The 20,280-nt window shown below is 39.3% G+C and overlaps 3 protein-coding genes and 4 non-coding genes across 22 annotated transcripts in view; 2 read left to right on the plus strand and 5 right to left on the minus strand.

Moving 5' to 3' along the window:
* Positions 1 to 85: 85 nt before the first annotated feature.
* GLT8D1 (glycosyltransferase 8 domain containing 1) lies at positions 86 to 10,839 on the plus strand. Of its 2 annotated transcripts, none has more exons than XM_016121867.2 (10): positions 86 to 215; positions 4,479 to 4,532; positions 4,625 to 4,723; positions 6,630 to 6,843; positions 8,170 to 8,287; positions 8,502 to 8,586; positions 8,740 to 8,852; positions 9,768 to 9,934; positions 10,053 to 10,165; positions 10,327 to 10,839. In XM_016121867.2, the coding sequence occupies exons 2-10, from the start codon at positions 4,517 to 4,519 to the stop codon at positions 10,515 to 10,517; spliced, it is 1,116 nt and encodes a 371-aa protein (XP_015977353.1). In that variant the 5' UTR covers positions 86 to 215; positions 4,479 to 4,516; the 3' UTR covers positions 10,518 to 10,839. The 2 variants fall into 2 exon arrangements, with proteins under 2 accessions (XP_015977353.1, XP_036075142.1); XM_036219249.1 differs by lacking the exon at positions 86 to 215 and adding an exon at positions 1,128 to 2,453.
* On the minus strand, positions 9,378 to 17,483 carry GNL3 (G protein nucleolar 3). The gene is made up of 15 exons (XM_016121864.2): positions 17,357 to 17,483; positions 16,649 to 16,707; positions 16,105 to 16,242; positions 15,884 to 15,994; positions 15,649 to 15,732; positions 14,820 to 14,952; positions 13,942 to 14,054; positions 13,578 to 13,695; positions 13,031 to 13,118; positions 12,353 to 12,527; positions 12,074 to 12,216; positions 11,858 to 11,994; positions 11,583 to 11,767; positions 11,252 to 11,321; positions 9,378 to 11,163 (listed from the first exon to the last, which is right to left on the minus strand). Exons 1-15 carry the CDS (start codon positions 17,367 to 17,369, stop codon positions 11,084 to 11,086), a joined length of 1,647 nt encoding a protein of 548 aa, XP_015977350.1. The 5' UTR covers positions 17,370 to 17,483; the 3' UTR covers positions 9,378 to 11,083.
* Positions 12,580 to 12,656, minus strand: LOC118602362. Its single transcript, XR_004950700.1, has one exon. It is a non-coding gene; the product is annotated as a small nucleolar RNA SNORD69 (small nucleolar RNA).
* LOC118602360 lies at positions 13,202 to 13,277 on the minus strand. Its single transcript, XR_004950698.1, has one exon. It is a non-coding gene; the product is annotated as a small nucleolar RNA SNORD19 (small nucleolar RNA).
* On the minus strand, positions 13,816 to 13,896 carry LOC118602364. Its single transcript, XR_004950702.1, has one exon. It is a non-coding gene; the product is annotated as a small nucleolar RNA SNORD19B (small nucleolar RNA).
* Positions 14,707 to 14,778, minus strand: LOC118602359. Its single transcript, XR_004950697.1, has one exon. It is a non-coding gene; the product is annotated as a small nucleolar RNA SNORD19 (small nucleolar RNA).
* A 77-nt stretch (positions 17,484 to 17,560) lies between the features above and the next one.
* Positions 17,561 to 20,280, plus strand: part of PBRM1 (polybromo 1) — a 99,277-nt gene continuing 96,557 nt past the window's right edge. For 4 of the 15 annotated variants that reach the window (XM_036219239.1, XM_036219235.1, XM_036219242.1 and 1 more), the window contains exon 1: positions 17,561 to 17,725. The gene's annotated coding sequence lies outside the window, so the exon portion shown is untranslated. Of the gene's footprint in view, positions 17,726 to 17,956; positions 20,228 to 20,280 lie in introns of those variants that run through there. The other 11 variants (XM_036219238.1, XM_036219241.1, XM_036219244.1 and 8 more) reach the window with 6 other exon arrangements.

Genomic DNA, 20,280 nt, shown 5'->3' on the forward strand with positions numbered 1-20,280 from the left:
TTGTTATGACGTTCTCGCAGAAGGCTTGGTGGACGAACTGGGGCTTGTGGGGACTGCGTGGCGGCTGGGAAACTAGTGGGTGGGCGGGATCAGTCTGGAGTGCGGGTACCACGGGCGGCCAGGCGGCGGATTGGGTTCCGGGGCCTGCGCCGTGGGCGCTGAGCTGGCGGGGCGGGCCGGGGCGCGGGCAGCGGCTCCTCCTCCTCGGCCCGCAGGTAAGAGCGGACCCCGGTAACGTCGAGGGTAACGGCTTGCCGTAACCCTAACCGGGAGTCTTTATGGGTCTGGGGGAAATCCCCTGAGAGTTACACCCCTTATCAGCCCTAAGTGTCAGGGGGACCCATTGACCCTTGGAATTTAAAGGGAACTATCCTAGTTCATGTCCTCGAGAGAAAGGGAATCCCCGCGGAGGGGTTGGGTGGTTTCCATGTTTCTGAGAGAAACCATTCTGGGGAACCCGAGCCTATTGATTCTAGCTGGCTCCTTGGCCTCTATGCTATGTTGCACATAATGGTCACAGATAGAGGGATTCTTATTTTACTTTTTATTTCGACATTGGTTAATGAACTCCAATAAGTTTCAGCTCTACACTTTAACAATAAGGTGTGTACACACGCACGCGTGCACACACACTTATTTACAATATGTGTTCGTTCACCTCCCATGGTTAGATTTTTTTGTCACCGCATATTTGACCTCCTTTATCCCTTCTACCTCACTCCCCCCAGCCCCACTGCCTACCCTCTGGTAATCACTAATCTATAGTCCACGTCTATGAGTCTCTGTTCTGTTCATTTGTTGCTTTTAGGTTTAGACCCCACATATAAGTGATATGTGGTAGTCAACTTTTTCTGTCTGGCTTATTTCACTTAGTATGAGTATCTCAACCATCCATGTCGTCACAAATGGCAGTATTTCATCTCTTCTTACAGCTGAGTAATATTTCATTGTATATATGTACCGCAGCCTCTTTATCCAACCGAACTGTAGAACACTTCAGTTGCTTACATGCCCTGGCCACCGTGAATAATTTTGGTATGAACATTGGTGTGCAAATGTCTTTATGGATATGGGTTTTCAAGTCTTTGGGATAAATACCCAGTAGAGGGATTGCTGGATCATATGGTAAATCAATTCTTAGTTTTTTGAGGAACCTCCATACTGTTTTCCATAGTGACTGTGCCAATTTGCAGTCTAACCAGTAGTGTATGAGGGTTCCTTTTTTGATAGAGGGGCTTCTAAGCACTCCCAGGGCCGATTGATGTGTGGCTGCCACCCTCATTCATGCAGTCAGCAAACATTCACAGCATCGTGTGTGTGTGTGTGTGTGTGTGTGTGCGCGCGCACGCGCTCGTGCCAGGAAGAGGGCTGAGGATATGGCTGTGACCAACAAACACCACGTCCTTGCCTTCCTAGACCCCAGAATGTGTCAAGGGATACAGCTACATTACCCCAGAATATGTGACAGCCGGATTTACTCAGATACAGAGGCCCAGGAGATGTGGGAACTCAGGAGAGGTGCAGTTGAAAGTAGAGTTTGGGGGAGGCTCCCTTGATTCCTGAAAGCCAAGTAAGAGCTAGCTAGATGAACAGGTAGGGGAGAGAATATCTATAGTGCAGAGATTTTTGTTGCAGGTAGAAATAGACATGTTTCTCTGTGTTAGCCCTCTTTAAATGCACTTCACAGGGTGGCAATAGTTGTGGAGACTTCATGGTATTTGAGCTATAAAAATAAGATGGGAAAAGGGAATCGTCTGTTCAGGCTCCATTTGAGAGACATCTCTATTGGAATCCATCCATGACCTTATGTTGGAATTTGTTTTCATGATTATCATCAAAGATTGCATTCCCTTTCTGAGCCGATAATCACTAGCCTTGCTCCTAGATTAACAGGATGATTCAACAAATATTACATGCCTACTGCCATTTGGTTTAGGTGAAGAGGATACATCAGTAAACACTTTAATTGAAGTCCTGTTTTCATAGAGCTGACATACTAGTTGGGGAAGACAGAAATAAACAAATACATGAGATTTTGTAATTGAGTAGGAGTGGTGAACTTCCCTGATGGCTTCTTAGGAAATGGGTAAGAGGAGGACAGAAAAATGACCTTGGTCTTTGGTGACCGCGGCAAGACTAGATTGAATGGAGCAGTAGAGAGAGAAGTCTAGTTGGAGGCTAAACAGAACATGAGAGGAAGTGGAGCTAGAGACTTTAAATTCCTTAAAGTTTTTAGAGAGGAGTCAGAGAAATAGATTTGTGTGTCAGCTGGGATGGAGGAGTAGTGTCTTTTTTTTTTTAATTAACTGGAAATTACTAGAGCATGATAATATGCTGATGGGTGTGATCCAGCAGAGAGGGAGTTTGCTGATGCTGAACCAAGGAAACAGTTACAGGATAGATTGCAGAGCATTGGTGGAATGGCCTTTGATGTACAAAGTAAAGCAGAAGAGGTAAGCACAGCTTCTGAAAAAGTGGGTACAAATGCAGGTAACTAGCAAGTTAAAAAAAAAAACTTCTTTCACACATATTTCTGGGTGTGCCTGCCCTGCATGAGTGTGTGTGTTTTGTAAGTAAATTGGGAAGGTGAAAGTTTTAAAGTTTGTAAAAACTAATTTTCATAATGAACACTTCGAATATTGCTGATCAAATCGTACACTGTCATGTAGTCTTACAAAAATATGAGCCACTATTATACATCTCAGGGTCTACATGCAGTTTTGTTTTGAGCATTTCTAACCATTTCAAAGAAGTTACCAGGAATAGCACTAGGAAAGGAACTATGGATCAGACATAATTGGCATTTTGCATATAGATAACAAAGGAAGAGTTTTAGGAGCAAGTGATTTCTTCCATGCTCATCTACTTAAATACATCAGATACCTGCGAGGATTATGTTTTTCTTGGGACTAGCTAACCGAAATAGCACAAATACATATATCTCAAGATGCACGTACTACCTGTAAGTAACTGTTACTGAACATTATTGAGCTAAAACTTGTACTGTTAATTAAATGATTTATTTGAGTTAGACAGTATTTTCTAGTCTTGGTGGAAGTTGGCTCCAAGCAGGTAGATGTTAGAACTTTGAGCAACTCCCAGTCTGCCAGTTTCTATAGGTAAGGCTTAGAACACAATGTGATAGAAGCATATGGCTTAGAATATATAATGATGTGTATTCTTTAAATAATAAGTTCATTGGTATAATGTACTTTACATATACTACTCTAGAAGGAAAGAAGAGGTGAAGGGTGAGAGAGAGTATTTTAGATTGTTGTTTCTCCCAAATTTGTAATCTGGCCTATGATTCCCATTGTTTTAAACAGCCTTTCAATCTATTTTCTCTTACAGGCCTTGAGAAATCAAGTGCCTAATATACACATACTTTACATAAGATGAAATTAATTAAAACTTATTTTGATTTTATAAATATGCTGTATTCAAAAATGCTTTGTAAAATTAATAGCCTTTTGTAAATGTTGGGTACTTATGGGGGAAGATGAAGTAGAAAGGGTAAAGGTCTCAAATGTAGGATCACAATATCTTGTTTAAAATCTGTTTTTAAGGAAACGTTTCCCAGAAGTGTTTGTAGAAATCTAATCATTTAATTAGATTCCACCTACAATTTTGTTTCTATTGAATTATTTGTTTTGAAAGTGAAGGCATCAGAGGATCTGGGGAGCATAGGCCATAGGCAGAGTAACAGTATTAGACACCACTTTCTTAAGAGATGGGTAATTAACCAACAGAGATGAAGCCACAGGAAGAAGCTCATTTTTTCTTTAGCGGATTTTAATTTTGAGAATAGCACTCTAAACTTTCAATAGCAAGATTGGATTTTGTGAATTTTTCTAATTGTGTTTCTCTGCTATAATTTTTTTCTGCTATAGTTTTAAATGATTGTAAAAAATGTTCTTTCCCCCGCCTTCTTCTTTGATCCAATTCAAGGTAAATAAGATACAACTCAGAAAGCTAATTTCAGGTTACTTGATTATAGACAACTGAGTCCCTGTCTAACAAGGAATTTTATGTAGAAATTTATTTAGATAACATTTCCATAGTGGTTATATCCCAGGTATTATTCTTGATAGAATTTCTTTTGCTTTTAATCTGGTGGCATATAATGTACAAGGCTATTTCTTTTTCCAAGTTATTTGGAAGTATTTTATCATGACTACTGTAAAAAAAGATCCCAAATTGGGTTCTTGGAAACTGTTAATTCAACATGAGTTTCTTAATTTTATCAACCAATGTCGCCCCAATAAATTTAAATAAAAAAATAATGAAATGAGGAAACTCAATTTCTCTCTTCCTGTCCCTCTCCTCCTCCCTTTCTCTATTTCCATCTATTTAAAAAAAAAAAAGTTTCTGATAGAAAAGTATGCAGTACTTGTTTCTCCCTGAATGAAAGTATTTAGGCATTTTGATGGCCATTCTCATATACCTACTGAATTTGGGGGCTTGTTTTTGTTTTGTAGGAATAATAACTAATGTTTATGTAAGACCGAAGAGAAAGATGTCATTCCGTAAAGGTATGCTTTTGCTACAAGATATGTTGTTTTTATTCTATTCCTGGTCAAAAGGTAAAGAAATGTAATGCAGGCTTTTCCCTTCTGTGTTTCAGTAAACATCATCATCCTGGTCTTGGCTGTTGCTCTCTTCTTACTGATTTTGCACCATAACTTCCTCAGCCTGAGCAGTTTGCTAAGGAATGAGGTTTCAGGTATGGGAACCCTTACTGATGCCTTAGCATCTTTTGAAGACCTGGAGTTCCCTGTGTCCCACATCCTAAGTTACATCACTATGTTAAATGAAAAGAAAACTTTCTTCATTCCCTTACAAAAGCTTTGAAAGTCTCTGGGATTTGGCATGGTGATATTCACTGTGCTCTTGCAGTCCCCCCAACCCCTGCTTCTTCTCCCTGCTCTGCAGTTGTTTGCTAAAGGTTAGATCTAACCAAAGATCCCTCTTCCCCAGACACCTTAGAGGATCCTCTGAGAGCTGCTATTTGCTCACATTTCAGCAGAGTTGAGCTTTAGAAGGTGGTAGAGACAGTTGAGTGTCACTAGTGTTTAATGATTGCTGTGTTCACTAGAGTGTCAGTGTGGTTACTTTCCTTCACCTGTTACTTTCCTGTAACCTGTGGAACTGTATCAGCATGACCCTAATAATAAAACAAAACCATAAGGGCTTGTTGAATGATTACAAAAATCACACTTTATTAAATAATTCCTTTGCCAGTTATTTAAAATTATTTGTTCACACTGTTCTACATTGTTGGGGGATGTTTGAAGCTTCACAGTGCTTGTCAAAAATTATTGAATTGCCCCCTACCATAGTTGACCAGAGCAAGAAAAGACGAATAGCTCTCCCCTGACTTTCACTGAGTACTCTGATAGTATGTTTTATAGCTGTGTCTGTACATGTGTGTGTGTTTATACATATGCATATGTATGTTTGTAAAGGACTGCCTGCTGCTAATTAGAACATTTATAAAAAAGAAACTAGTACTCAAGCTCCATGAGGGCAGTGTGTTTACTGCTTATCTCCCATGCCTGTGGATGATGGCTGCTACATAGTAGGTGCTTAGTAAATATTTATTCAATAAATGATAATTGCCCAGAGATAACTATTATAAAAATTTTGGCTTTAGTACCTTACAAATATATGTATTTTTTTCTACAAAGTTGAAATCATATTATATATAAACTGCACATATGACATTTTTCCATGTGATTATACCCTAAGTATGTCACCATGATAGTAGAAACTCTTTGTATGTAATTTGAATGCCATGTAGTTTGTTTCTGCAGGAAAGTCTTTTGGTATGACTTTCAGACTTCATGGTAACCCCACAAGAAATGCATTGCATGCAGCACACACATATGCAAGTATATGTGCTTATCATCTCTCTGCCTTTCATGATAGTAGAGATTTGTCTGTTTTATTCATGGCTATAACCCCAGTTCCTAGATACTGCCTGTCATGTTGTTGGTGCTCGGTGTTCAATGAATGATGAGTAAATGAATATGAGGCAAAAAGGAAGGTTTATGAAACAACATGTGCAGTTGCTGTGTGTGATGCACTCTTGATATTTTTAAATTCAGTATTACATTCCAATTGAGAAACATTTTCTACTCAAATTCTGATCATGACTCACCAAATTGATTTCATGCCTATTTATGGGACATAATTCATGGCTTGAAAAACTCTTAGTTTGTTCACAATTGTAAATAAAACTGTGGCTTTTCATTACCTCTCAGTTGTCCTTAAGAGAAGCAAGAAGAATTATTGGGTCAGAGGCCATGTACTTGTTTAAGACTCTTGATGCAAATTGCCAAAATACATTCTAGAAAGATTCTGCTTCCACCATAGTGTATCAGAATTCTGTCAACCTTTTTTTTTTTTTTTTTTTTTTTTAAAATGCTGCTTCTGCTTCTCCAATAGCCTGGTTATATGTAGGACAGCATACAATTTCTAGGCCGTATGCTTTACCTTGTAATGGATTAGAATAAGGTAAATAAGCATCATAGTCCTCACATTATCTCTTTTCATGTCTTGGGCTTTATGTCAAAGCCTCATGAGATTGTGTTTGTATCACAGTACCTTCCTGTGTGTATTTTTTGCAGATTCAGGAATTGTGGGGCTTCAGCCCATAGACTTTGTCCCCAATGCTCCCCGACATGCGGTAGACGGGAGACAAGAGGAGATTCCTGTGGTCATTGCTGCATCTGAAGATAGGCTTGGAGGGACCATTGCAGCCATAAACAGCATTCAGCACAACACTCGATCCAATGTGATTTTCTACATTGTTACACTCAATGGTACAGCAGACCATCTCCGGTGAGCTCTGCTTGCCTGATGATTATGCTTCTAGAGGATGCTCTATATTTTTTTTATATATGATTGATTATACCACATGTAAGCTGCATGTATGTTTTTCTATGTGATTGTACCATGAACCTGTCCCTGTGATAGCAGAAACTATTATATAAGGAACTTGTGCCAAGGTATAAATCAACTGTTTTACTATCTATGTACGCTGTTAAGCAGGTATTTTTAAAAAATTTTTTGGTAATAAGGTTTTCTCAATGAAGGAAGCAATATGTTGACTTATATCCTGTTACAAGTTCCTTATCTCATGAGCATGCTGAGTGGCTCTTGTTTGAGACGGGATATGGGAGCAATGGCAAGGTAGTATGGTGAAATGAGCATAGACACTCATACAAATTCCAGAGTGATAGGGGAACCAACGCTTTGGAGCCTGTTTCTACATCTATACTGTAAATAGGAGCAAAAAATACCCAACTTAGAGGACTGTTGTGTTAAGTGGGAACAAATATAAAAATCACCTAGCACATAATCATGCTCAAAATAATCCTTACTGTGATTAATAATAGTAACCCAAACTGATGGAGTCTCATCTGTTTTGAAAATGCTTTGAATTAAGGTTTACGAAGTTTATTCTAAGAAACATCTTGTCTAATAGGTTAATAGCTGTCAAAGTTCTAAAACATTTGTCCTTGTGGCTTTCTCAACATGGTTCATGTTTAGTGAAAGTTGTGAATTATTTTTCCATATTTTAAAAACTCAAACCATTAACATAATGTAGAAACAATTATTACATTAAAATAGACTATACAATAACATTGTGTTCACAAAATGCTGAATTAAAATAGACCTAGGAAAAATGTGCAGTACTTTAGAAACACTGACTTTTCTTACAGGCAGTTCCTTAGACTCAGGTGGAAGAATTACTTGAGTCATCACAGTGAATGGGTCTGTATTACATTTTGTTAATTAGCTTTCACTATCATACTCATTTTCTTCACCCATGTATTTGGAGGGATAAGCATTGAATGGTCCATGTGGTGATGGAATGTTCTGAGTTCCATAGTGTTTTTCTACAGTTTTAGTGTCAGACGAGTGATCAAAAGTATGAGCCTTTTGGTAGCAGTATCTGTTACTATAGAATCTTGGTTCAAGGAGGGACTTTGGTGGGAATATTCTTGCTACAGATGAGGAAACCAAAGCTCATAGAAGAGGCTTGAGAAACACCTATTTGGTACCTAGAGTTCCTCTTAGATTATGCCCTCATTGGAAGGCACAAAAGGCTGCGTTTTGGGGACATGATTATTTAAAACATATTTGGTGCTTTATTTTCATCAGGTCCTGGCTCAGTAGTAATACCCTGAAAAGCATCAGGTACAAAATTGTGAATTTTGACACTAAGCTTTTGGAAGGGAAAGTAAAGGAGGATCCTGACCAGGGGCAATCCATAAAACCAGTGAGTTCCATGCATCCTTGTTTGTATATGGGAGTATTAGGAAATGATTGGAATATCTGGGTAATTGTGGGTACTGTGCAGGTAGTTCTCTGGGACCAGGCCTGGACAATTCTAAGAGAACTTCAGCTTTCTCCTGCATGGGTGGATTTCTAGTAAGTTAAAGTGTAGCCACTGATGAACCTATGCCAATGCCTCATTCCTTTTTCTTTCCCAGTTAACCTTTGCAAGGTTCTATTTGCCAATTCTGGTTCCCAGTGCAAAGAAGGCCATATATATGGATGATGATGTAATTGTACAAGGTAACAAAGAATGTCACCCATTATTGCTGTTCTCCATCCAGAGTGTGGGCTGTAGTGGTTGTCTTATTTATGGTGTACTATAAAAGGTCATCCTGGGAAGTGGGAAAGTGAATCACAAGGCAATTCAAAGTGTAAATCTTATACCTATTTCAGGTGATATTCTCGCCCTCTACAATACACCACTGAAGCCAGGACATGCAGCTGCATTTTCAGAAGATTGTGACACAGCCTCCACTAAAGTTGTCATCCGTGGAGCAGGGAACCAGGTAAATTACTTATTACACACCTTACAAATACCCTACACCTTATAAAGCAGTTAATGAGAGGCAGTAAAATTAGGGAGCTTTTTTTTTTTTTTAACTGCATTTTATATTCCCCTATTATCTCAGAACTCAAGCCTGCTTTCCTATAGATCAGTTCATGGACTTGACAACCTAATTCTCCTTGAACATCTGGCTTAATGTTTAGTTCCCCATTCTGCCTAACTTGGAATCCCAAATGCCACTTTAATTTGCTTTATGTAGAGCCCTTTGCTAATAACTTGAAGTCATTTTAATAAGCAGCATTCCTTTTTTACTGGCTATCAAATTACAGCCATGCAGTACACAAGGATGTTTCACATCTACAATGGTGGTCCCATAAGATTATAATGGAGCTGAAAAATTCCTAATTGCTTAGTCACCTCATAGCCATCTTAATGCTGAAGCACAATGCATTAATTGTGTTTGTGGTGCTGCAGGTCATATAAAAGTATATAGTACATGTAATTATTTACAATACATAGTAATAAATGACTTACTAGTTTATATATTTATTATTAAAGTTTACTTAGAAAAAGTTTGCTGTAAAACATTATGCCTTTATACCTGTAGCAGCATCATACCTCAACGTTTACTCTTGATTACATTACTTTAAAACAAAACAAAACAAAAAACAAAACCTTGATTTAATCCTGTGTGATATACTGTACAGACTTATAGCCTGGGAGCAACAAGCTATATAGCCTAGGTGTGTAGTAAGCCATACCATCAGGTTTGCTAAGTGTACTCTGATGTTTGTACAATAACAAAACTGCTTAATGATGCATATTTCAGAAACTTATCCTTGTAATAAGTGGTACATGGCTATATGTATCTGTTGTTTGAAGCAGTGAACATACTATATATTCCATTTGTTTTTAGTACAATTACATTGGATATCTTGACTATAAAAAGGAAAGAATTCGTAAGCTTTCCATGAAAGCCAGTACCTGCTCATTTAATCCTGGAGTTTTTGTTGCAAACTTAACAGAATGGAAAAGACAGAACATAACCAACCAACTGGAAAAATGGATGAAACTCAATGTAAAGTAAGTATAAAACTGCCCTAGCTGTGAAAACTCTTGTATTTCAACCCTGAAATACAAATATAGGAATTGGTCAGGATTCTCCACTAACAGCTTACATTTGTTCATCTGTCCCATCAAGAGAAGGACTGTATAGTAGAACACTGGCTGGCAGCATCACAACACCTCCTCTGCTGATTGTATTTTATCAACAGCACTCCACTATTGACCCAATGTGGAATGTCCGCCACCTTGGTAAGTAGAAATAATTAATCAAGCCTAAGCTAATAAAGAATTAAGTATCTAAAGGACTGTACTCAGGGATGGGATACATCCGGTTTTCCTTTTCTCCAGTTGATATGGCATTGTCATGTCTAACTAGTACAATCATTTGGCTGTTTCTCTCTCAACATAAGGGTCCAGTGCTGGAAAACGATATTCACCCCAGTTTGTAAAAGCTGCCAAGTTACTCCATTGGAATGGGCACTTTAAGCCATGGGGAAGAACTGCTTCATATACTGATGTCTGGGAAAAATGGTATATTCCAGACCCAACAGGCAAATTCAGCCTAATCCGAAGACATATGGAGATTTCAAATATAAAATAAAATAAAATTTGTGCTATAAGCATTTCTCAGGAAATTCTGGAAGACAGTATGTATGGAAAGTAACAGTAGCAGCAACTCATGGAAAAAGGGACATTTCAGCTGGGTAAAGAGGACAAACTACACTGTCTGGCAGTCAGCTTCTGAGATAAAGACTACAGTCTCCATCTGCCTTACCAAGTGTTTGCTTACTACGGTGCTGAATGACCGACCAGAGATGAACAGACTCAAATGGCTAGTTCAGCCAGTTCAACACTACTACTTGGTTTTAATTTTATAACCTGTGGCCTGATCTTTATAAATAAAATGAAACCTACATTTTTCATTAGTTTGATTTTTTTGCTTCCAGGAAAGGATACTTCCACCCAGTCTCTGTATAAGACATCTCTTTATGGAATTCATATACTTTCTACATTGCCTGATTTTTTTAAAATGAATTTCATGATACATATTTACAAAATTTACACAGCTTATGTCATATTACAAACACTAGTACATCACACATAGAACAGTTTAGGAGTCTGTTCAAAATGTTAAAGGAAAAAAATCCTTATAAGAGGACAAAGTTGTTACACATAGTCTGTACTGAAGTCGTAAGCATCATCTTCATTCATTCTATCCAAGATAAAACATCGTGCAGACTGTTCATCTATATGAAGAAAGAAAAGTGAGATTAAAAAAAGTAAAAACTATTTAATACCACACTGGTTTGTTGGAAGATCCTACACCCAACTCACCTGCTTGAGACTCCTCAGGTAGTAGTACCTCCCAGGCCTCTTTGACAGGTGACATGTCGGAGCCCTCTTCCTGTAAGACAAAGAAAAACTGTATTAGTAGCAACTGTCTGCTCATTAAATAATTATGTACCTAGGAAAAGTATCTGAAGATACACGTAATGGAATGCACAAAACTAAGACTAATGATTAGAAGACTTGAATACCTAAATTGTATGGGGCTTTCTGATAATCTGTTATGAAATACTTTATTTCTACCTTCCACCTCTTCCCATTTGTTCTACATTACAATGCTGGAAAATTTCAGCTTAAATAATTTAGACAACATACTTACATCAGCTTCTTCATCAACACTTTCCTGGTCACTGTCCGTGTTTTCATAGTCCTCCCCCTCCTCTTCCTTTTTTCTCTCTTTCTGTTTTGGCAATTCTTCAGGTATGTCCCTTTCCTCTACTATTCCATTTGTCATCCCTGAGGACTGGAAAAGGATGCTACTCGCTAAACGAGGGCCCCTGATGGCTAGGAAAGGAACGCAGTGCATGTAAACAGATGAGATCTTTATTGGCTATCAGCTAATGAAGACAGCAATCAGACACAATCCTTGCTTACCTTGTATGCTGTGTGCATTGTTCTTGTCCAGTTCTTCTAGATTAAAGCCCAGTTTCATGTCTGTCACAATACTCTCATTAAGATGTGGAGAAAGAGTCCAGGATGTAGGGGGGTGGCAATAATAACCTAAGGAGCCACTGGTATTAAAAATAAGATTTGTCAAAAATCAGTTTCTTCATTCTATTTGGTTACCAAAATGCCAAGAGAAAGACTTACCCTGTCCATTCAGACCACAGTAATTTGGCAGCACCTTCTACATTTGGGCTTCCACCTTTTTGGTGCAGTCCTCTTCTCTGAGCAAGCAAAGTAAAAAATTCCAGAGAATTCTTAAAGTCTGGGACAGTGAATTTCAATACTACCTTAAAAAAAAAAAAGAAAAAGAAAAACTCACTCATCAGATACAATGTGGTTGTAAATACAACTTTGAAAATTTTCTACTTAAAATGCGTAAGAAAAAAGAGAAAATAGAGCTCTAGGGGTAAAGGGTTCTTTTACCTGTCGAGCGTCAGCCTGGGACAAGATGGCACTGGCAGCCTCCACTGGTTTTAGTATTTCAATACTTGCTGGACTTCTCAGTGAAAGTGCAGCGGGAGAGTTAAGTGGAGACACAATGAAACTTGGACCATCTATGATTGTGATTTGTTTGTCCAAGGGGACAACCTGCATGTTCCTAGAGTAAGATGATAATTGATGAGGGTACTAGTTTATGTGGAGGACGAGACAACACGAAGCTCAGGGTTGGATTGAACAAACTCAGCACAGTCCGTCAGATCCAGATTATCATCATGTGCTTCATGTTTATCTAAAATCATTAACATCGCACGATCCCCTTCTAAACAAAAACATGTGTTAGAGCTTATATATTGACCTGAACACATGTTGTTTCTTCTGCCAGATTTCCTCTCTTCTATCTGGCAGACTTGTATTCATTTCCAGTCCAGGTTCAAGGATCACTTACTCTGAGGCAGTTTAGAATCTATTCGTTAATTGTCTTTCAAACCAGATTATGGGCAGTTATTCCACTCTAATTCTTCCCCAAGCCTAGCACTCCCTTAACCCTTTTTCCTTTCACTGACACTTCTAAAGAATGTGAAATTGTCTTTCTTAAGCTAGCCAAACCAAATCATATTTATTCATCATGAAATATTACAATTATGGAACAACTCAGTTTACCTTGTAAGCCCCATGGATACACCGACATTACATATCTGTTCTTGTTTTAAGCTGTTGATGATGCTGCTTTTCCCCACATTTGGGAAACCTACAAATGGTAAATCCCCATACAAAAGGCATTACGTGCTGGTAATTATAACATTTCCATTGCTTATTTCATGCTTGCCTGATGTTTACAGCAAGATCAGAGTTGGATCTGAGTGTCTTCACTTCAACACTAAGACCAATCTTAGCATCCTCATATCTTGCCCAAGTAATGAGTAGGAAAAGATTATTTCAAATAAACCAAGAGCTTTTAGAAGCCATCTTCCTACAGTGCCCAGCTGGCTGGCTGAATGAATGAATGAATGAATGAAATAAAAACAGGCAACAATTACTTAAAATTTGTTTTTATGTTGCATGTATGTGTGTGTGTGGTAAGGTGGGCAAGAACCTAGTGTTTAAAGTGTTAAGCCCTTTATTTGGCAACAACCCCATATACTCTTAACATGAAAAATTCTTAGCACTTAAGAGATTAATACATAAAATGTATTGAATTGAAACTCACCAACTACTCCAACCTGAAGAGCTTTGCCGAAAGTCTCCCGAAAACCTCCAAGAAGTTTCCAAAGACCTTCTTTCCCAACACAGGCTTCACTTTTGAATGGAGCAGCTTTTCTCCTTACCTTCACATTAAAATTTCAAGTAATTAGTTTTAACTACTTTTGATAACTATACAAAACTCAAAAATCTGACTCCAGAGCCCAGCTGTGAAAATTACCACAATCTACTGCTTTTCAGATTATCTCTGGACGAAATCAGAGTTGGATCTTATATGTTCTCATTTTTTATCAAGATTTTGTATACTCATCATATTTCAGCCATCCAAAAATCTGAAGAGCACACTTCTCACCACTGAAAATAAAGGGTACCTTGGTCATCTTCCCTTTGTCCTTCCGATTTATTGAGGCTCTAAACACCACTGTTGGCAATTCCTTCTTCAAATAATTTAGCCAATTCTCCAAATTCTCCTTTGGTATCAAGTCTGATAGGGATTAGGAATAAGACACATGCTGAAATTTGGTTACTTTGTTGAGATGAATTGGTAAAACCTGGTAAACTATGGCTCTCTCGTTTTTTTCCCTTTTTTCCTCCCTTCAAAGGATTTAACTGAAAGATGGAATGAGGGTTAGCGCTCTATCATACTGCCCTTAACAGAGTTCAATATCTACAACTGTGTATTGTTTCAATTATCCTCTGTACTGCTCACCCTTTCAGGATTAAGTCAACCTCTAGATTATTACCCTTCTAACCTTATGACTATGTTTCCAGAATTTACGCTCCAATAGTAGCCATGTTTACTGACTCCAATAGTAATTTCGGATCACAATATTACCTCTGCTTCACAGGTCTCTATTCTGGGTTCTCTTACTCTTGTTGCTCAAACTCAGACACGTAACTATGCATTTCATCCAAATACTGTCACCTATCAGCATTGTGTAGGTGTGGGGAATCACACGCTGTCATCACTTCCTATGTGAAATATATTGCAAAATAAGCTGAGTATGGAAGCTTACACTCTTAAATAAGGTAAGTATTGAATGGAAAAAGAACAAGAGAAGGTAGTCAGAGCACTTGTAGAAAACACCCCCACACCACTGCTCAACACTGTCTTTGGCAACGAGAGTAAATGCACTGGCTTTGCTGAGGTCAGAGTTGGATCTTATCAGTCTTCAGTGACAATCAGACTGTTCATTTCATCATACCTCACTAGTGCATATGGAACACAAAGGGCATCCCTTTTGCTCACCTGATTTATTTAATACAAGTACTAGTTTTTTCTGCCCACTTTTGATGATAGCCTCTTCCATCTGTGGACACCTGCAACCAAGAGGATCTCTGGCATCCAATACTTCCAGCACAACATCTGAAGCTTCGATCACCTGTCAAGGTAGAACTATCAAAAGACCATCCTTGGCTCTGGGAACACCCTCTACACAAGTATACTAGCATCCACTTTACAATAGGGTGAGCTGTGTGGGATCTCACTTATTCACTTTGGTATGAAGAATGTTCATTTCTCACAGGAAAATAAAATACAGGTTTGCTTGGCAGCCTCTGGCCTCTCATTAAAGTAGACTTCAAAAGCAGAAACATCCCCCGTGTGAATATATAACCTAGTGAATTGAGTAAATTGATAAGCTCTTGTGGCCCTGCCAAAAGCTTCTGAGAAGCATAGTCAAGTTCTATTCAAAGGGGGAGAGAGTGAGCTAGGAAAAAACAAGTGATCTCCACTTAGCTTCAACAAAGTACTTTAAAGACTCTTTTTCACACTGCTTACTCTGATATATTTCCCACTATTTTAAAAACAACTATGTCAACACATTACTTTAACGTAAACCACCACTTTTGTAAATCATGCTATCGGGAATTATTCCTGTGCAAAAATTTAAAATGAATATTTCTTTCAGCTAAACATCACAGAAAGGCCCTAAAAAAGATAAGTCAACTTGCTGAAGTCTTCCTTCCAGCTCAAGTGAATTCCACTTCCAACTTTATGAGGTTGGTGTCAGGAAAAAGGAATGACTAGTATTTTAAACCTGAGCACCATTTTTAAACACTAATCTAAACTAAGATACCTTTTTAAGTTCCCGACAATACAGCTTCTTTGGATTCTGTTTGCCCAACTTTGCTTTGTTTTTAGCGTAGCATTGCCCAAATTCCTAAAAAAGTGAAAAAGGACACAAAATTAGAAGTTCAACAGTTTATAATCTGTTTCTCATGGCTGATTAGGGACATCTCAACTCCTGCCCTAGTTATGTGCTTTTTACTTCTATATAATGTTATCTCATTCACGGAAAAACCTAATTGTACCTTCACAAGTTCCACATTAGGTGGTGCAACGCTAGGGTTGGTTTCAAGTTTTCTTTTCTTTTCCTGTTCCTTCTGCCTGTCAAGTTTCTGCTGCTGTTTTAGTTCTTCAAGCTGTGTCCAAACCATAAGAGAAACAAGTGAGCCAAAATGACATGGTTTTGTTACTTTACTTTAAAAGAAATAAACAACACTCATTGAAAATTTCAGCTAAGGTATCTTACCCGCTGTTTCCTTAACTCGGCTTCCCGAAGAAGAGCCTCCTTAAAGGGAGCACTATTTGGAACTCCTGGATCCTTCCTAGGCTTCTTGCGACCCCGTTTCTTAGCCTCCTTCCTCAATTTTCGGTGGTGCTCTCGTACCTATCATAATAAAAATTTTTATCAGTTCACAAAAATATTACACAATTCCTGTGAGAAACCAATCTGGATGCAGTTTGGTTATACTTGTAAAATGACCTAGAAAAATGGAACTTTAACTGTATCACACAGAGGTGCACATTTATGTATAAAACAGCAAGAAAAGATCACCAGATTCTTTTCGCACAGGTTGTTAACATGTTGATCAAAGTTACAAACTTTCTTATTCACTGAATTACAGCATTTTCCTACGGATGGATTCTTGATGCCTGAAAGTTTGTGTCATGGTAATGTACTCAACCTCTATTTCCTGCGAAGAAATCAGTTACCCAGACCTCCTTCTGGAGAAGTAAGGAAGAAATCAGTTTAGCATTATATTTGGTATAGCTCCCCCATAGACAAGACTTACCTTTTTTTGGATCTTATACCGTTTATGGCAGGTCATGCGTTTACTTGCTTTCTTTAACTCTGCAAAGAAATACATCACAAAAAGATTAGACACAAATGATCAGGTTTTGGTGACTGTGCTCTGGGGTCATGTCCCTTTTTACATTAAGAAATTAATAAGCTCTCAACATAAAGAATTACGTCGGGCCACAATAAAAATACACATGCCACTCTCAAATTCTGGAAAATTTGACTCAACAGATCCAGAGTAAAGCCCAACTCCCCTGCTCCTACTCTTCTCATATTAGACTGAGATGGTACTCAGTAATGTATGAGACCCAGAAAGACATCCACTTATTGTCAAACTACACCAGTCACAAGGTAGGAACGAAAAGTGGGTTTGAGAGGCGGTTCTCAGACCTCGCTGGGGCCAGACTGAACGTGGCCGCAGAAGAGAAGTTGGGCAATAAACCTGGCTCAGACGCTGTTTCCTCACGAGGCTCTGGCCTGATCTCCATCTCTGGGGCCCAGCCCTCATTCTGCACCATGAGCTTACGGTTAATGTGGGGCCTTCAAACCCTAGGTTATACGGTGAATCAGGACGATGACCGACGGTCTACCCGCAGGTCCCCATTCCCAAAGACACCAAGCCGGAAAAAAGCGCACTAATGGGTTCGTCGACGATCAGAGACAGAGGCTCCACCACACCCGCCCCCGCTACCACACTCACTCGGTCGCTTCATTCTGGAGGTGGGAACAGCAGTAACGGCAACGATACGGTCTACCAAGTGCCGCCGCCGGTGCCACGTGCGAACTGAGAACACCAGCGAGCGTCACGCGCTCACGCTGCCGCCGTAAAGCGCGCTGCATCCGGTCTGCGGTGCGCGCGCACGCAGTGTCGCGAGGGGCCGGGTTCGCTCGGCTGCCCCCGGCTGGTTTTGCGGCGGCACCGGGAGGGGTGAGGGTGGTGAGGGCGGCGGGTGCAGGAGCGACGGCAGCGGCCGCGAACGGAGGAGCAATAGCAGCAGCCGTGGCGGCCACGGGGCGGGGCACGGCGGTCGGGGACCGCAGCCGGGGCTGCAGGCGGCGAAGCGGCTGGGTAAGGCCAGGCCTGGGACGGGCGGGGCCGCACCTCTTCGTCTGGCTGCCGGGCCTTTGTGTGGGCCCGAGCAGGCGGGAGCCGCGGCAGAGGCCCAGCCTCGACCGCTTGGATGCGCGGGTCAAGCCGGGCGCAAGGTGCAGGTGGGGCACGGCGGCGGGCGTCGAGACGGGCCTGGCAGCTTTGCCGCACCTGCCTTTCTGGACAAAAGCGCGCCGCAGCCGGGAAACTCCCCGCGCTTCTTTTTCCCGCCCCCGGCGGCCGTCCGAGTGCTCGTCGCGGGCAGCCTCAAAGCTGTCAGCATTTTCCTTAGCCCCCCTTGTCAGTGACAGATGGAGAAAGTTATTTCCTCCGCAGGTCAAGACCTTCTTTTTTGTTACTGCTTGACGGTCTGACACAAACTTTTAGTGATTTTTATACTTTCCGGATGACTGTGCTCAGACTGAGTATTTTTATCAATGGGACTTGTATTTATAGTACCTGCCAGACACTTAAGTTTCTTATCTGCAACACAAAAAATCGAGGTTTCTGATTTTTAACATTTTTTCATATCACAATTTTTTACTGAAAGAGAAGCAGTTTTGTTATCATAGGGTAGATATTGGTGACGTAAAGGAGAAGATTGGCGGGAATGTAGAAGAAATTCTGAAAGACAAGTGACAAGTACAACACTGTAGTGGATATAGAAATTATTACTACAATTATAGAAACATGGAGTAAAACACTTAACTTATTTTCCAACAAACTAGGGCTCCTCGAAAATGTTTTTAGGTGTTTTTTCCCTCCATTTAGAAACGCATTCTTTCCCAAATATAAGTCGGAAACCAACTGAACTTAATACAAATATAAGAGAGTAATATAATGTTTGCTTTACTTGTTAACGGATTGCCCATATTTTAAGATCCAAAGTAAGTCTGGAAAGTATCTTTTGAAGAAGTAGTTCAAATTAAAACAGTAACAGTTGTGTGAGTGGATAAATGGAGGGCCTTGACCACTTTCTTTAGCTTTGGGAGTGTGCAGAATACCTCAAACATTCTACCCAAATCCCCAAGATTAATTGTTGTGTATCTATATGTTAGACAACTATCAAGCCATCAAATATGTGGAAGGATGTTGACTTGGAAGAATCTCCTTAATTTGAAAAAAGCTGCAAAATAATACATAGTTTATTGACACTTCTAATAAAAAGTAATTGAGACATAAATACTGAAAGCTGTGAAAACCTAAGTTAAGGGTGCTTTTTCTCTGGGAAATGAGATTATAAGTGATTTCTTTTTTCCTTTGAGTTATGTTTCCCACAATTTTTGTTTTAAGCATGCATTTACAGTGTACAGTACCACTAGAAATACAGGAGATTACTAAACTTTATAAGCTGTCAGAATATACCATTTGGCTATACTGAGTAAATATTTTTCCAGGTATACATTTTATAATGTTATTCTTTACTGTAATTTATTATTTGTTATCAGTCTTTTGACTACGTGACCATAATCAATGCCTTTTGAAAATTTGTTACCCAGGGAATCTATTTCTTTTCATGGAAAAAGAATTGCTGAAGGGACGCTCACAGGTTTTTTCAATTACACAAACTTTTTTAAATGTCTCATTTAAATGCATTTTTAATATGTTTATTAAAAACATAAGTCGATCACCCAAACAATACCAAATATTCTATAAACTAGGACTGCAAAATGAATAAAATTCTTTTCCATGCCCAGGGAACATGTAATCCTACAGTTGAAACAACATTTTTGTTGTGCTTTGAAGTACATTTCGAGTGTCACGACAATCCAGGGGAGATATGTACACTTTACTATTCTCATTTTAGAAATGAAGAAACAGACCTGAGAAGTTGTGACTCAAGCAACATCAAAGCATAATTAGCAGTGGAAAAACTGGGGCTCTTTTTGTCTTCTGAGCTCAGATCATATTGCTCTTCTTACCCACCTGGCCACACTGCCTTTCTTGCCAAACTTTCAAAGTATGTTTTTAAATGCATCCTTTGAATAAGAAAATATTTGAAAACTACTCTTTAAGTTACATCTTTTTATTGTTTTATCAGAGTAACCTAATGACTCAAGGAGTTTTGGATATTGTATAGTCTAAACTATATACACACCAATGATTTATATTTTTTGTTGTTCAGCTTTTCAGTGGATTATTTATAAAAGTAACTTTGACTTGCCGTTGTGGTTGAAGACTTGTTTGTTTTTTTAACCTTTCTAACTTGTATGTGGTTTTTTCCCATTTCTCATAGGACTTTTGGAAAGAAATGTCTTTCTCTGAATTTTTTTGGGGGGTGGGGTTGGGGAGAGTTTTCTGTACTCTTTGCTCACATGAGCCATTTTCAGTTTGTTCCAGCTTGCCAACACTTGGTATCACAGTGTGAACCTTCCACATATGTTCACTCTCTTTTCCAGCTCTGTGATTGAACTCTGCTCTTATTGACTAGGGGGCATTTGGGCAGGCATGCTTCATTCCTGGAATTGACAGTCATTCCATGTGAGTAAAGGGGAACCTCAGTGAGACATCTTTAAGCATATAAAAAGCATTTG

Source organism: Rousettus aegyptiacus, unplaced genomic scaffold (genome assembly GCF_014176215.1).
Source record: "Rousettus aegyptiacus isolate mRouAeg1 unplaced genomic scaffold, mRouAeg1.p scaffold_m13_p_4, whole genome shotgun sequence".
NCBI classification, from domain to species: domain Eukaryota; kingdom Metazoa; phylum Chordata; class Mammalia; order Chiroptera; family Pteropodidae; genus Rousettus; species Rousettus aegyptiacus.

Excerpts from the sequence above, each read along its gene's own strand:
- GLT8D1 (XM_016121867.2), top strand. Across the intron at positions 4,724-6,629 it reads GCTAAGGAATGAGGTTTCAG|ATTCAGGAATTGTGGGGCTT; the intron begins GTATGGGAACCC and ends TATTTTTTGCAG. Across the intron at positions 8,288-8,501 it reads AGGGGCAATCCATAAAACCA|TTAACCTTTGCAAGGTTCTA; the intron begins GTGAGTTCCATG and ends TTTCTTTCCCAG.
- GNL3 (XM_016121864.2), bottom strand. Across the intron at positions 16,243-16,648 it reads GGTATAAGATCCAAAAAAAG|GTACGAGAGCACCACCGAAA; the intron begins GTAAGTCTTGTC and ends TTATTATGATAG. Across the intron at positions 11,995-12,073 it reads CTGTGGTCTGAATGGACAGG|TGGCTCCTTAGGTTATTATT; the intron begins GTAAGTCTTTCT and ends TTTTAATACCAG.